Source organism: Scyliorhinus torazame, chromosome 9 (assembly GCF_047496885.1).
Source record: "Scyliorhinus torazame isolate Kashiwa2021f chromosome 9, sScyTor2.1, whole genome shotgun sequence".
Classification (NCBI taxonomy): Eukaryota; Metazoa; Chordata; class Chondrichthyes; order Carcharhiniformes; family Scyliorhinidae; genus Scyliorhinus; species Scyliorhinus torazame.
Genome location: NC_092715.1, coordinates 23,663,212 through 23,678,973, shown reverse-complemented (window position 1 = coordinate 23,678,973; position 15,762 = coordinate 23,663,212). Strand labels below are relative to the sequence as shown.

Sequence of the window (15,762 nt, the reverse complement as noted above, 5' to 3'; positions counted from 1 at the left end):
AGACCTGTGCTCCAGAACTAGCCATGTCCCTAACCAAGCTGTTCTAATACAGCTACAACACATACATTTATACTGCACTGTGGAAAGTTATCCATGTATGTCCTGTATAAAAAAGCAGGACACATCCAACCCAGACAAATGCTGTGCCATCAGTCTGCTCTCAGTCATAGGTACAGTGATGGAAGGGGTCATCAGTAGTACTATCACGTGGCACTTACTCAGCAATAGTTCACCGATACTCAGTTTGTGTTCCGGCAGGATCACTGAGCTCCTGACCTCATTACAGCCCTGGTTCAAGCATGGAGAAAAGAGCTGAACTCCAGACGTGAGGTGAGAGTGACTCCCCTTGACATCAAAGCAGCATTTGACCCGGTATGGTGTCAAGGAGCCCTAGTAAAGTTGGAGTCGGGGAGGAAAATCTCTCAGCAGGCTGGAGCCATACATAGCACAAAGGAAGATGGCTGTGGTGGTTGGAGGTCAATCATGTGACAAAAACACAAGAAATAAAAGGAGGAGTAGGCCACCAGGCCCCTCGAGCTTGCTCCGCCATTCAATACCATCACGGCTGCTCTAAGCTCCAGGACATCACTGCAGGAGTTCCTCAGGGTAGTGTCCTAGGCCCAACCATCTTCAGCTGCTGCATCAGTGACCTTCCATCGTAAAGTCAGAAGTGGGGATGTTTGTTGATGACTGCACAATGTTCAGCACCATTCGCAACTCCTCAGATACGGAAGCAGTTTATGTTCAAATGCAGTAAAACATGGACGCCAGGCTTTGATAAATGGCAAGTAACATTCAGGCCATGCAAGTGGCAGGCAATGACCATCTCCAACAAGACAGAATCTAACTATTGCCTTTTGACCATTCAATAGCATTACCATCGCAGAATCCCCCACTATCAACATCTTGGGGGTAACCATTGCCCAGAAACTGAACTGGACTAGCCGTATCAATACTGTGGCTACAAGAACAGGTCAGAGACTAGGAATTCTGCGGCGAGTAACTCACCTCCTGATTCCCCAAATCCTCTCCACCATCTACAAGGCACAAGTCAGGAGTGTAATAGAATACCGTCCACTTGCCTGGTTGAGTGCAGCTCCAACAACACTCAGGAAGCTCTACACCCTCCAGGGCAAAGAGGTCTGCTTGACTGGCATCGAATCCACAAACATTCACTCCCTCTACGACTCACAGTGGCAGCAGTGTGTACCCTCCCCAAGATGCACTGCAGAATCTCACCAATGCTCCTTAGGCAACACCTTCCAAACCCACGACCATGACCATCTAAAACAGTTGTTTTTTAAAACTTCTTTTGCCAACAAAGTTGACTTTTGCGACCCATGCTCACTGGCCTTTGCGACCCACGCCGGCCGACCTTCACGACACACGGCAAGTCTGCTAACCTTAAATGCAAAATGGGAGCCTGCCTGGTCCTCACGATCTCACTTGAAGCAGGTTGACAGGCGGAGAGGGCACTGTGCACCTGAGGTGCAGATTTCAGCCACTTCCTTTGAGCCGTCTTCAGCTTTGTGAGAACAGAAAATCCAACCTCGCACATGTCGGTCGTCGTGAAAGACAGTAACAACAAAATGCTTGTTTTACTCAGCACTGGATACTCCTGGAAGATGCTACTCCAGAATGCTGACAGTCTCATGGGCTTTCACAGGTCAGGTACAGCAGCTTAGTCTTTTCATTTTGAGTCAGCTGTAAGATAACAACTGACTCTGGGATCTTGAGCTCAAAAGGAATTTGTCACCCACCATTTCTCTTTCAAAATCTGAAACTTCTCTCATTTGCCAGTACTCCCTGCTTGTAACACACATGGGCTTTGCATCCTTATTTGCATTGGCATAATTGACAAAACCACACTTCAAGAAATCACCTTTATACTGCCTTGTTCCCGAGTCAAGTTTCTTCTTTGTAGGCTGTTAACCAGAGGCTCAGGAGCTCTGTGTAGAGCCAACACTAACACTACTCTGTCCTGCCCTGGACTCTCCCGTGCAGCTCTCTCCAGCAGATTCAGTTGTGGGATCCTGTCCAGTAAGTACACTGCCTCTTTGTGTCTCTGGCCCTCTCTTACTTGTAAGAAAATGATTCATCTTCACAGTCCTCTTGCCTTGCCTGTCAGCAGGTAGAAAATGGAAGACGTTCTCCTCTGTGATTTGGTGCCAAAAGCACATATGTCAAGTGTACCACCAGGCCGCATGACCTGCTCATTGCTGCCTCTTCTGGCCGGAAGGCTGCACGCAGCCTCATTTCCTTATTATTTTAAAGGCTGCCATTCTCAATAAAAGTGCCGGTTGAAGCTGCTGGTCACGTCTCCCGCGATCGGCACCACCAGCTGGTCACGACCCGCACTTTGAAAATCCCTGATCTAAAAGGACAAGGGCAGCAGATACATGGGAATACCACCACCTGCAAGTCAAAACACCACTGTGACTTGGAAATATGCCACCGTTCCTTCACTGGGTCAAAATCCTGGAACACCCTCCCTAACAGCACAGTGGGTGCACCTACACCACGTGGATTGCAGCGGTTCAAGAAGGCAGCTCACCGCCACCACCTTCTCGAGGGCAATTAGGGGTGCCAAATAAATGCTTGAGCGAGCCAGCAACTCCCTCATCACTGGAATTATGAGAGAGCAAGGAATAGAAAGATAACGTTGATGGGGTTAGATGAAGAAAGGATGGGAGGCAGTGGTGCAGAGGTATTGTCACCGGACTAGTAATCCAGAGACCCCCAGAGTAATGTTCTGGGTTCAAACCCCACCATGGCAGATGGTGAAATTTGAATTGAATAAAATCTGGAATTAAAAGTCTAATGGAAGTCCATGAAACCATTGTCCATCGTTGTGAAAACTCATCTGGTTCTCCTTTAGGGAAGGAAATCTGCCATCCTTACCTGGTCTGGCCTACACGTGACTCCAGACCCACAGCAATGTGGTTGAGTCTTAAAATGCCCTCTGAAATGGCCGAGCAAGCCACTCTGTTCAAGGGTAATTGTCGTATTATTCACCCTGGGGTAACACGGACTGCAACTGGATGCAGTTGTACTTGAAAGTAGACTCCCAAACTGTGATGTTGGTTCAATATGCTTTATTGAACTTCTTACGCAGTGCACACAGTTCGCTGTGGGTTTGACACTCTACTAATCTAAGCGTGCTTGCTATAACTAACTAGGCCAGACTAGCTCTGAGCCACGTGTAGAAGGGGCTAACTGATATGTACACCCTGACTGTCACTACAGTTGTCACCAGTGGAAAGAGGCAGAGTGCTGATGCCTCGTGTGTTTTATAGTGGGAGACCACCTTCTAGTGTTCTGCCTGGTGATTGGTTGTGTTCTGTCCTGTGTGTTGATTGGCTGTACTGGATGGCTGTCACTGCCTGTCTGTATCTCATTATGTGCATGAGTGTATATCATGATAGTAATTAGGCTTGGAAAACAAATGCTGGCCCAACCAGCGATACCTGCCTCACATGAACAGATTTTAAAAATGGAAGCCTGGTGGGGAATATAAACACCGCCATGGGCCATATTGCCTGTTTTTGTGCTGTAAATACTTTGTAATTCTTTGCAACATTCCCTCAGCTCACTCTCTCCAGTTTGCTTGAGTACCTGCTCATTCAAATGCTCGTCTTGTATTCCCCCTTTGTTTTCAAAACACTCTCAGATACCCTCTTCTTGACCTATGCCTTTGAGTCCCCCCATTCTTTCCCCATCTACGATGTCCCTATCCCTCTTTTTACTGAAACAACTCGGTTCCATCGTTCTGTGGAAAATGTTTCCGGGATTTCTTCCTGCCAGTGACAAATGCTGCAGAAATGTGCATTTCTCTTGTTCTCGATTACTCTCTGCATGAATAATTGTTTCCTGGCGTCTACTGCTAACCTTGCCTTGAATCCATGCCCTCTTGTCTCCTGCCTATGAAAACATGGAGGAACTGGTAACAGTGAAGGCATTGTCCCGGATTTGCTGTCTCTGCACCACTAATTATCTCCCAGTCCTTTTTAAGAACTGAATTCTGGCTTTACGAGGACGGGAAAGCCCAAATTGCCTGGTGAAGGCAGTGAGGGGTGAAACTCTCCAGTCAGGCAAAGGGATTTTAGCAAAAGATACAACTATCAACAAAAGAAGAGCATTTGAACTGGTGCCAGTTTACACACTGCAAGATCCCACAAATAACTGGATGAGTAATATCGTCCTTGTGGTGTCGAATTTGAGAGAATTCCCTGTTTTATATAACACGCCTCACAATCGCAGGATGTCCCAAAGCAGTTTACAGCTAATTAAGTACTTCTTGACATGTTGAGGTGTAGGAAATGTGGCAGACAATTTGCGCACAGCAAGCTATAAACGACGATGTGATAAGAACCAGGTCGACTGTTTTACTAATTGTAGTGTAAATATTGATCAAGCGGGGGCAGCACGGTGGCACAGTGGTTCGCACTGCTGCCTCACAGTGCTGAGGATCCAGGTTCGATCCCGGCCCCGGGTCACTGCCTGGTGGAGTTTGCACATTCTCCCCGTGTCTGCGTGGGTTTCACCCCCACAACCCAAAAAGATGTACGGTGTAGGTCAATTGGTCATGCTAAATTGCCGCTTAATAATAATAATAATAATAATAATAAGAAGAATTATTATAAACGTGAGTGTCCCATATGCCTTTTTCACACCCTATTAACCTGCCCTTCTGCCTTCAGAGATCTATGGACAAACACGTCAAGGTCCCTTTGTTCTTCGAAACTTCCCAGTGTCGGGCCGTTCATTGAATACTTGTTCAATTACTCCTTCCAAAGTGCATCACCTCACACTTTTCAGGGTTAAATTCCATCTGCCACTTATCCGCCCATTTGACCAGCCCATCTGTATCTTCCTGTAACCCAAGACACTCAATCTCATTGTTAACCACCCAGCCAATCTTTGTGTCATCCGCAAACTTACGAATCCTAGCCCCCACATAGTCCTCTATGTCATTTATATAATTTAAAAAAATATATAAATTTAGAATGCCCAATTATTATTTTTTTTCCCAATTAAGGGGCAATTTAGCGTGGCCAATCCACCTAACCTGCACAACGTTTTGGGTTATGGGGGTGAAACCCATGCAGACACTGGGAGAATGTGCAAACTCCGTACGGACAGTGACCCAGGGCCGGGATTCGAACCCGGGTCCTCAGGGCCGTAGTACCAGTGTTAGCCACCATGCTGCCCTGTCATTTCTATTTAAAAAAAATTTCTTTAAAAAATTTTTTTTTTAGAGTATCCAATTCATTTTTTCCAATTATGGGGCAATTTAGGTTGGCCAATCCACCTACCCTACACATCTTTGTGTTGTGGGGGCGAAACCCACACAAACACGGGGAGAATGTGCAAACTCCACACGGACAGTGACCCAGAGTCGGGATCGAACCTGGGACCTCGGCGCTGTGAGGCAGCAGGGCTAACCCACTGCGCCACCGTGCTGCCCGTCATTTATATAAATAACAAATAATAGGGTGCCCAGCAGGGTTCACTGTGGTACTCCATTGGTCACTGGCGTCCAGACACTAAAGCATCCGTCTATCATCACCCTCTGCTAAACCAATTATGAATCCACCGTATCAAGTTCCCCTGTACCCCACGTGCATTTGCCTTCTTAATAGGTCTCCCATGTGGGACCTTGTCAACAGCTTTGCTGAAATTCATGTAAACTACATTAACTGCACTACCCTCATCTATAAACTTGATTACATGCTCAAAAAATTCAATCAAATTTGTTAGACATGACCTCCCTCGCTGTCAAAGCCATGCTGAGTATTCCTGATCAAACTTTACCTCTCCACGTGGAGATAGATTCTCTCCTTCAGAATCTTCTCCAGTAGTTTCCAAACTGCTGAAGTGAGGCTCACTGGCCTGTAGTTCTCTGGCTTGTCTCTACAACCTTTCTCGAATAGTGGGACCACATTAGCTGTTCTCCAGTCCTCTGGCACCTCCCCCAGAGAGGAAATTAAAAATTTGGGTCAGAGCCCCGGCAATCTCCCTCGCCTCCCACAGCATCCTGGGACACAGTTCGTCCAGACCTGGAGATTTGTCCACTTTTTAAGCCTGCCAACACTCTCAATATCTTGTCCCTCCCTATGACAAATTACTCAATAACCTCATAGTCTCTCTCCCAGAGTTCCATCACTACCTCCTGATTGTCTTGGGTGAAGACAGATGTGAAATATTCGTTCAGCACCCTACCAATGTCCTCTGGCTCCACCCACAGATTTCCCCCTTGGTCCTTAATGGGCCCTACCCTTTCCCTGGTTGTCCTATTCCTATTTATATACTGAGAAAATATCTTGGGATGTTCCTTATTTTTACCAGCCAGAGCTTTCTCATACCCCCTCTTTGCTCTCCTAATTGATTTCTTCAGCTTTAACCTGCACTTTTTCTTCTCCACTAATGCCTCTGCAGGCTTGCTTCCCTTATACTTGTTAAAAGCCTCTCTTTTCCTTCTCATCATATCCTGAATGTCTCCGGTCAACTATGGTTCTCTAGGTTTGTTACTCCTTCCTATTACCCTAGAGGGAACATATTGGGCCTGTACCCTCTCCATTTCCTCTTTGAACACTCCCCACTGCTCTTCTGTAGATTTCCCTACAAGTAACTCTTTCCTGTCTACCTTGGTCAGATCCTGCCTTATTTTGTTAAAATTTACTCCTCCCCCAATCCAAAACCTTTTTTTGCAACTTGTTTATTTCTTGTCCAGAACAAATTTAAATTGCCCCATGTTGTGGTCGCTATTACTGAAATGCTCCCCCACCAACACTGCAACCACCTGCCCGGCTTCATTCCCCAGAATTCGCTCCAGCACTGCACCATCCCCTTGCTTGATCCTCTACATATTGAGCTAAAAAGTACTACATTTTAAGAACTCTACTCCATCTAAGTTCTTAACGTGGTGGCTATCCCAATTAAATTTGGGAAAATTGAAATCACCTAATATGATTACCCTCTTATTATTTTTACATCCCTCTACGAATTGCGCACACATTTGCTCCTCAATTTCTTGCCGACTATCTGGGGTCTAATTTCTCGCTGACTATGTGGGGTCTAATTTCCCGTTGACTATCTGGGGTCTAATTTCCTGCCGACTATCTGGGGTCTAATTTCCCGCTGACTTTCTGGAGTCTAATTTCCTGCTGACTATCTGGGGTCTAATTTCCCGCTGACTATCTGGGGTCTAATTTCCCGCTGACTATCCGGGGTCTAATTTCCTGCTGACTATCTGGGGTCTAATTTCCCGCTGACTATCTGGGGTCTAATTTCCCGCTGACTATCTGGGGATCTAATTTCCCTGTCCTTCTTGTGGCTGTGGAATCATTTATGTCCACCTGAGACAGCAGACTGTGTAATCTCTCATCTGAAAGACAACCCTTCCGTCTGTGTAGCACTCCTTCAGTGCTACACTGGGAGTGTCGGCCTGGATTCTGGACTCAAACCTTGACCTCAGAGTCTTCAATAAGAGTGCGGCCAGAAGCTGAAATGCGGCAGCACTGCTGAGCTGAGCTTTAACCTTGCAGGACCCGCTCTCCTTGGGTTCACTGAATTTACACATAGCCCTGTTGACATCTGTGCAGTCTGTAGATTTTCAAGGCTTTTTCATTTGAGTTTGGCTCCCCCAGTGATGAAATTCAACTCTCCTTCGCCAGCTGTTTTGAGTGACCTCCCGTCAAACTCTGGGAGTGTTATGGAAATCTTGCCAGAAAGCAGCTGAGTCATATTTGTGACAAGCTGGGGTGGGGACCCACTCTGGGGAGAGATAAGCAGTCTGTATTCTTGCCAAGGAAAGGACGGGGGTGTATAATTAACGAGCAGCACAATGACAGCCCTACTTTTCTGTGCAGTATGATGATCTTTGAGAAACAGCCGGCTGAGATCTCTCGACATTCACAGCAGGTCTGCTTTTCGACACATTTTGTTGGTGAATTTTATGTTGATCGGGTCGGGGTGGCAGTGCTGTGGAACATATTTCATTTCAGACTCTCGCTGTCAGCATCAAGCTCAGCGAGCACTGATAATGGCAAGGCAATAGCCGTGTTTGCAGATATTGAGGAAAGGTCCAAGCAATAGGAGGAGGACAAGCCTCGTTTGCCTCATTTAACTATGTCCTGGCTGATCTGTACATCAACCCTTCTTCTTCCTCAGCTCTCTGCCCGAAGGCAAGTCCAACCCACAGCGTCATGACCTCCACCACAGGTAGGGCAAGGCAAGGAGTTAGATCCCAAATTCACCCCAGCAATCAAACCCGTTCTGTGAATGCCAATCTGATTCACATCGCTCGTCCGGCCTGTGGTGATATGCCTGTAGATAATAATACATGTACTCAGAAGTGCGACCTCCCATCAACAGGTGGGTGCAAGATATGAATCAGGTGACATCCGCCCAGCCCCTGAAGGTTGTAAGATGTACAGGAGGACAGTTGCACATAAGTCAAGTTCCAGGAGAATCTAGAGAAAACTGTTAACAACTAAGTCTGTATAAGATTTGTATTGTTACTTAACCACGTGTACATCAATAAAACATCGTTCTGATTTAGACATCAGCAGTTCTGTTGAATCAATTGCTAGACAAGATAATAGAACACAACACAGCCAACTGATCCAATCCAATCCCATCCAAGGAGTCCAAATTGTTGTGGCAATATGTGCTTTTACGCTCATGATGTTGTCGCCTCGAGCTATCAACTGTGATGGTGAGGTTACAATGTTCTTTCCATCATGTGGCTAAACAGGAATCTCTCCCACTCTTACTGCTTGCCATTGGCATGTGTAGGAAAGATTACAAGTTGATACTCGGCTTGTTTGCCCAGGTTGAATGCTTGGCCACCAAGTCCTGGAGTGGGATTTGAATGGAGTGGAGCCTCTGGGTCAGAGGCAGGGATGCTGACCTACATCAGTCCCTAAATATCCACATTTGATCTCTACTCCTTGGTGCTCTTACCTGGCAAAAATCTATTAAACTCAGTCTCAGAGGTTTCTGTTGATTCCCAATGTCGAGAGCCCTCTGCTGATTCCTGTAGTATATGAGCGTTTGGTACTGTAAGGGTTAATCTAGGACTGGGGAAACCGCAGCGCCCGCCTTATGATGTGGAGAGCCACATGGGGGGTAAGTGTGTAGCCGCAAGTCTGCATGAGGACCGGGCTGGATTCTCCGCCGGCTGACGGCAAAATCGCGAATCGCGATTGGGCGGAGAACACGGCCAGAAATCGAGGTCAGCGGCGGGCGCCAAACGGAACGTCATGCTCCGGAGAGCCTCGACAGCGGCGTGAATGCGGTGCATGCCACACGCCAGCGTGGACGTGCAACATGTACAGTAGCATGCATTAGCATCTCATTATCAGGACTGACCCAGTAGTCGCTGACCTGCGATGCTCCGACCCCGCCAGGCAGGCGTGACGACGGCCAGATTCACTTGTGGTATTAAAATTGAGAAACGGGTGACGTGGCTGGTGAGGGCGAGAGAGGAGGTGGGCAACGTCCCCACAAGCACAACGGTGGGCTGACGGTTGTGCCGCTGGCTGGTGGGTGCGTCTGCCAGGGCTGGAGGGCGGGGGTGGGGGGGGGGGGGGGCGACCAGGAGATGGGCCGCGGGGTTGGGCTGTCCGGGCATGGACCGCCCCCTGCAAGACAGCCACCTGCCTGCACACTCCGCTGACTGCCCTCTGTGGCACGTAGGTGCACAGATCATCACCGGCCGTATGGGTGCCTCCACCCCCGCGCCCGGGCCACTCCCCTAGGAGCCAACAGACCTCAGCCGACCCATCAACGGGATGGTCGTGGCAGGGACGAGCGGTGGGGTTAGAGGCCCCCTGGTGCCAGGCACCAATGGGGCCACAGGTGCGGTGCATAAGGCAGAGTGACAGGGCGAACGGCCAGCGGTTGGGGGGGGGATACCTGCAGGGGCAGGGACTGCAGTGCAAGCCAGTGCAGCCTGCTGGACCTGCACTACTAACATGTCTTCCCATCATCCCCTGCAGATAATGAGTTCGGTATCCAACCAGGAATGGTTGGCATCTGCCTGGCCACGGCGGCCTTTGCGGACGCACTGAGACTGTACGAGCAGGAGCTGTTAGGGGAAGACCCTGCAGAACAGCAGTATATCGGCATGTTATTCAAGGACCTGGTGGGCTATAAGGCATAGGAGCAGAATTAGGCCATTCGGCCCATCGAGTCTGCTCCACCATTCAATCATGGCCGATATTTTTCTCATCCCCATTCTCCTGCCTTCTCCCCATAACCGCTGATCCCCTTATTAATCAAGAACCTATCTATCTCTGTCTTAAAGACACTCAGTGATTTGGCCTCCACAGCCTTCTGCGGCAAAGCGTTCCACAGATTCACCACCCTCTGGCTGAAGAAATTCCTCTGAAGAAATGATGGTGTACCTCGAACCGCGGGGTTATGGGGGAGGACACCCACACCCAGTGGCCATCACTTTGAACTCTTACGCCATGGGGTGCATTCAGACTCTGAGTGGGACCTGTCTGGGATCTCCCACATCTGTGTGCACAGGTGCATCCGCATCATCACTGAGGCTCTATGTTCCTGGGTGGCACAATAAATACATCAACCTCAATATGGACCGAGCCCAACAGGTTGCCCTGGCAGAAGGATTTGCCGCCTTCGCTGGGATGTCCAAGGTCCAGGGGGTGATTGATGGGTCACATGTTCCCCTACGCGCACTGCCCCATGTGAGCTGCCCTTCACAAACCGGAAGGGCTTCCACTATCCAGAAAGTGTGCATGCTGCGTTCATCCTGGCGCACTTGACGGTTCCCGACACCTTTGAAGCACTCCCTCAGAGCAGGGGTTGGCTCTTGGGTGATCCGCTGTGTTTGTGGCTCTTGGCGCCTACCCAGAGGCCTCAGACCAACATGGAGGACCGCTATAACGATGGCCATGCAATGAGCAAGGCTGCCATCGAGCGGTGCATCGGCGTCCCGAAGGTGCGGTTCAGGTGCCTGGACCACTCTGGAGGGACCGCCCACTGTAGGCCGAGGAGGATCTCCCACATCGTGATGGTCTGCAGTATCCCCCACACCATCACGCAGCAGAGGAGCGATATGCTGGAGGGGGAGGGTGAATGCCAAGCCTCGTCTGATGAGGAGGATGCGGAGGAGGGCCAGGATGGGCAGCACGTGGGGCCTGGGCAGCCACAGGAGGCCGCACGACGTGTGCGCCAGGGCCGCCGTGCTTGGGACAACCTGACCGCCACCAGGTCTATGGACTAGGTGGCCTGGCCACTGGCAGGCTAAATGTCCTGTTCCACCCCCACACACACCTACCCCCTCCCAACCATCCCCTCCACTGTCCCCCTCCCTGCACACCTCTCCATGCTTCCCACCTGCTGTGATTCCAAACTGGTGTTGTAACTGGTGTTCTTACTGTGCCCACCCCAGTCCAACGCCGGCATCTCCACATCATTTCTTGGTCGTAGCATCGACGTGGGTGGACCAGGACAGATTTTTGGAGATGTGCACCCCTAGGAATTTGAAACTGCTGACCATCTCCACCCCGACCCCGTTGATGCTGACAGGGGTGTGTACAGTACTTTGCTTCCTGAAGTTGTTGTCATTGTCATTGCACCACTTTACGTTTTTAAAAGGGAGTAAGTACTAAACGATGTATGATTTCTCGCTGGGAAGCTGGTTCATTCCTGGGAGGCCTTTACATTCAACTTCAATCTGGCTAATGAGACGGAAATTAATGCAAATTGGGGGTCAATGATCTGCTCGCCATATTTGGGCATGATCCAGAACTCGCCACCGGGGGGCGGACCGTTAAGATAGCAAACGTTCGCACATTCTCCCCGTGTTTGCGTGGGCTTTGCCCCCACCACCCAAAAATGTGCAGGCCAGGTGGATTGGCCACGTTAAATTGCCCCTTAATTGGAAAAAAAAAATGAATTGGGTACTCGAAATTTAAAAAAAAAGATCGCAAATTGATTTACGCTTTTGGTCTTTCCTGCTATTTAACCAGACACATCGCAGTGGTTAAATCATGTCCAATCTAAATGCAAGACTGAGGTGTTCAGCCCCACCACTGGGTGGAGGGTGTAACTACAGTTTAAACAGCTGCTTCCGCTATAAATTTGGATGGTAGCAGGAAGTTGACAGAAATAAAGAGAAAGATAAGTGGGGCAATTTTTCTTTTAGAGAAAATGGAACACTGACGTAAGACTTTAAATATGTAGATTGTTCCTCAATCAGCTCTGACTCTATGCCTTTTATCAACAGGATGGTGTTTATCAATCCCTGCAGCACTCTGTGGACTGGTTTGCTGATATGATCGGGGTTCCCAGTGTAAGAAAATATAACAGTGTCCTCTTTGGGGGTGAGAATATTTCACTTGGTTGAAGGAAGTTATAGTGTATAATGAGGTATTGCATTGTAAGCATAGCAGTGCAACTTAGTGCAATGTAATAGTTATGTATCCTAGTGTTTATATTGCTATGAAAGCAGCCTATGGTCATCTGGGACTATGTCGACTTTACTTACTTCACTGCTATCACATTGTGTTATTTATACTACAGTAACTTGGAAATGAGTGTTAAAGTGTACGATAACCATGGTGGTGCTAAAATGGCCATTAAGAGATTGAACGGAGGGTTTAGACCAGTGGTAGACGACCTGCGGCCCGGGGGCCACATGCGGCCCATCTGGGTTCTGAGTGTTGCCCACGGGCCATTTTGTCGACCACATTCCGCTGATTTCCACCTGTGATTTTTTTTTTTTTCTACTGGTATGACTGAAATGATACACATGTAAAGCAAGGGCAAGTGAAGTGAGGTGCATTCTGGTTGTACACAACATGGGCTGTGCACTCTGTGTGTGTCCAAATTCCAAATATTTAGGCTGTTCTTACCATTTGAAGTTGACGATAGTTCTATTAATATATAAATGATTAAGCAACTCGTTATAAAATATTCAGTGTGTATTAAATGGATTTAATCTTATTCACGGGGTCATGGTTAGTGAACAAGCCTGATTTCAATCTTGCGGCCCACTGAGATGAAGGAGGGTCACTCATGCGGCCCACTCACTAGCCTAGGTTGTCCATCACTGGGTTAGGAGAATTTATTCATATGGGGAGTTGTTGAAATGTGAGTTACTGCGCTACAGTTGAAGCAGAGTCAATGATTGAAGAATACTTTCCCAAATTGGTTTTTGTAAGTCATCACCAAAAATAATTTGCTTTTCCCAGAAAGAGAAGTGGAAAACTGGACCTGTCTTTCCTCCTGCCCATTCCCAAAAAGGTTGTGGATGCTGGGGGTAATTAGAGATTTCAAGATTTAGATGGGAAGATTTTTGTTGGGTGAGGATATCAAGCATAAAGAGTCAAGGAGATAAATGGGATTGAGGTACGTGTCAGTCATTGCATGGTGGAATAGGCTTGAGTGGATGAATGCAGTTACTCTACACAGCCTATTTTTGACCCAGTGTCCTTAAAGGCATTCAACCTGAATAAAGTTTCCTCAATTACTACAGTTTTATGGAGAGTGATCTATTAAATTGACATTCATCAGAAGTGACTGCCCATTCCTTTCCTTGTATCTGCACCAATCCAGGACTCATTGGATCCATGTTCTCAGTGCTGCAGTTCCTCGTGTCTCCAGTGACTGGCGCCGCCTCTGATTACTTTGGTCGGAGACTGATGATGATGCTGACCACGGTAGGTATGCTCTGTCCAATCAGAAACTACTACCCTGTTGAAGGTTAACTTTCCGCTTGGAGACCAGAACTCTGGTCTCCTGTTTAACAGGGTTGTGACAATATGGAAGGCTGGGGCAGTGTGCTCCCCTGGAATGAGAACATCCTGCTGGATGTCAACTCGGTGTTCAGAGCAGGCAATTGTCCCCTACCTTCTTTGGGACTGTTTGGAATGGGGCACGGGCCCTTAGCCTTCTAATTCAGCGGTGGGATTGCCATATTCTCGGAGACAGTAAACAAACATGACAAGGTCACCTTTCTTCTAATTTAACTCCATTGGCTGCAAAATGTTTTGAGCATCCTGAGGTTGCGTTAGCCGCTAAGGTACGGTAAGATAAAGTCGCCATAGGCCCAGATGACCATAGGCTGCTTTCCCCTTTGAGGGAGAGAACTGACTGGTGGTGATTTAACCTGAGGGTCACCACACCTCAGGCGAGGGGCAAGGTTGAGAAGGCGAGGCCTTCGTGAATAACCTCTAATAAGCCACTATGATAACCATTTTGATAATGGGGATTCAATCTGACTCTTCTGTGAAACTTCACTAGCTTTTTAAAAAAGATCTTGGGCTTCATCTCCATTTACTGACCCGCTCCCCATATTCCTTAATTCTCTGAGAGATCAAAAATCTGCCTATCTCAGCCTTAAATGAATTCAACAATGGATCATCCGCAACTCTCTGGGGTAGAAAATTCCAAAGATTCTCTTCATGTCAGTCCTAAATGATTGGCCCCTTATCAATCTCTCAGCGCCCACCCTATTAAGTCCCAGCTGAATCATTCTTTTTTTTTAAAAAAAAATATATTTTATTAAAGTTTTTCGATCAAACAAAAACAAAATGTTCCCATTTTACAACTTTGTAATAATATATACATTGATCGTTTTAAAAATAAATAATATGCTAACTAACGGCAACTGCCAACAACAAAATAAGAAACAACAGAAATAGTAACTAAAATAGTAACTTCGTAAAATCTAATATAAATAACTAATATATAAACACACACACAAAACCCCTGAGGACCCAAATGAGTCCTCCCCCCCCCCCCCCTCCCCCCTGGGTTGCTGCTGCTGCCTTTCCTATTTTCCCTTATCGCTCTGCGAGATAGTCGAGGAACGGTTGCCACCGCCTGGTGAACCCCTGAGCCGAACCTCTTAGTGCGTACTTTATCCGCTCCAATTTTATAAACCCTGCCATGTCGTTTATCCAGGCCTCCACACCCGGGGGCTTAGCTTCTTTCCACATAAGTAGAATCCTTCGCCGGGCTACTAGGGACGCAAAGGCCAAAACATCGGCCTCTCTCGCCTCCTGCACTCCCGGCTCATCTGCAACCCCAAATATAGCCAACCCCCAGCCTGGTTCGACCCGGACCCCCACCACCTTTGAAATCACTTTTGCCACACCCACCCAGAACCCATGCAATACCGGACATGACCAAAACATGTGGGTGTGGTTCGCCGGGCTTCCCGCGCATCTCCCGCACCTATCCTCCACTCCAAAAAATCTACTCAGCCTTGCTCCAGTCATATGCGCCCTGTGTAAAACCTTGAATTGTATCAGGCTGAGCCTGGCACATGAGGACGAAGAGTTTACCCTACTTAGGGCATCTGCTCACAGCCCCTCCTCAATCTCTTCCCCCAGCTCCTCCTCCCATTTTCCATTCAGCTCCTCTACCATCGTCTCCCCCTCGTCTCTCATTTCCCTATATATATCTGACACCCTACCATCACCCACCCATGCCCCCAAAATCACTCTGTCCTGGATCTCTTGCGCCGGGAGCTGCGGAAATCCCCTCACCTGTTGCCTCACAAATGCCCTCACTTGCATATAGCGAAATGCATTCCCAGGTGGCAACCCATATTTCAGCTGAATCATTCTTAAACTCTAGACAACATAATTCCAATTTACTCAGTCTCTCGTCATAGGGCAGCCTCCTCATCCCAGGGACCAATTTAGTGAACCTTCACTGTGCTGCCTCCAATGCAAGTAAGACATTTCCTTGAGAAGATGCTGATGAGCCTCTCATTGG

The 15,762-nt window shown here is 48.0% G+C and overlaps 1 protein-coding gene across 4 annotated transcripts in view; it reads left to right on the top strand.

Moving 5' to 3' along the window:
* mfsd10 (major facilitator superfamily domain containing 10) overlaps positions 1-15,762 on the top strand; it is a 124,390-nt gene that overhangs the window by 20,140 nt on the left and 88,488 nt on the right. For all 4 annotated transcript variants that reach the window (XM_072515698.1, XM_072515697.1, XM_072515695.1 and 1 more), the window contains exons 3-4: positions 12,263-12,359; positions 13,594-13,697. In XM_072515698.1, the coding sequence (XP_072371799.1) occupies positions 12,263-12,359; positions 13,594-13,697 (201 nt within the window). The remainder of the gene's footprint in view (positions 1-12,262; positions 12,360-13,593; positions 13,698-15,762) is intronic.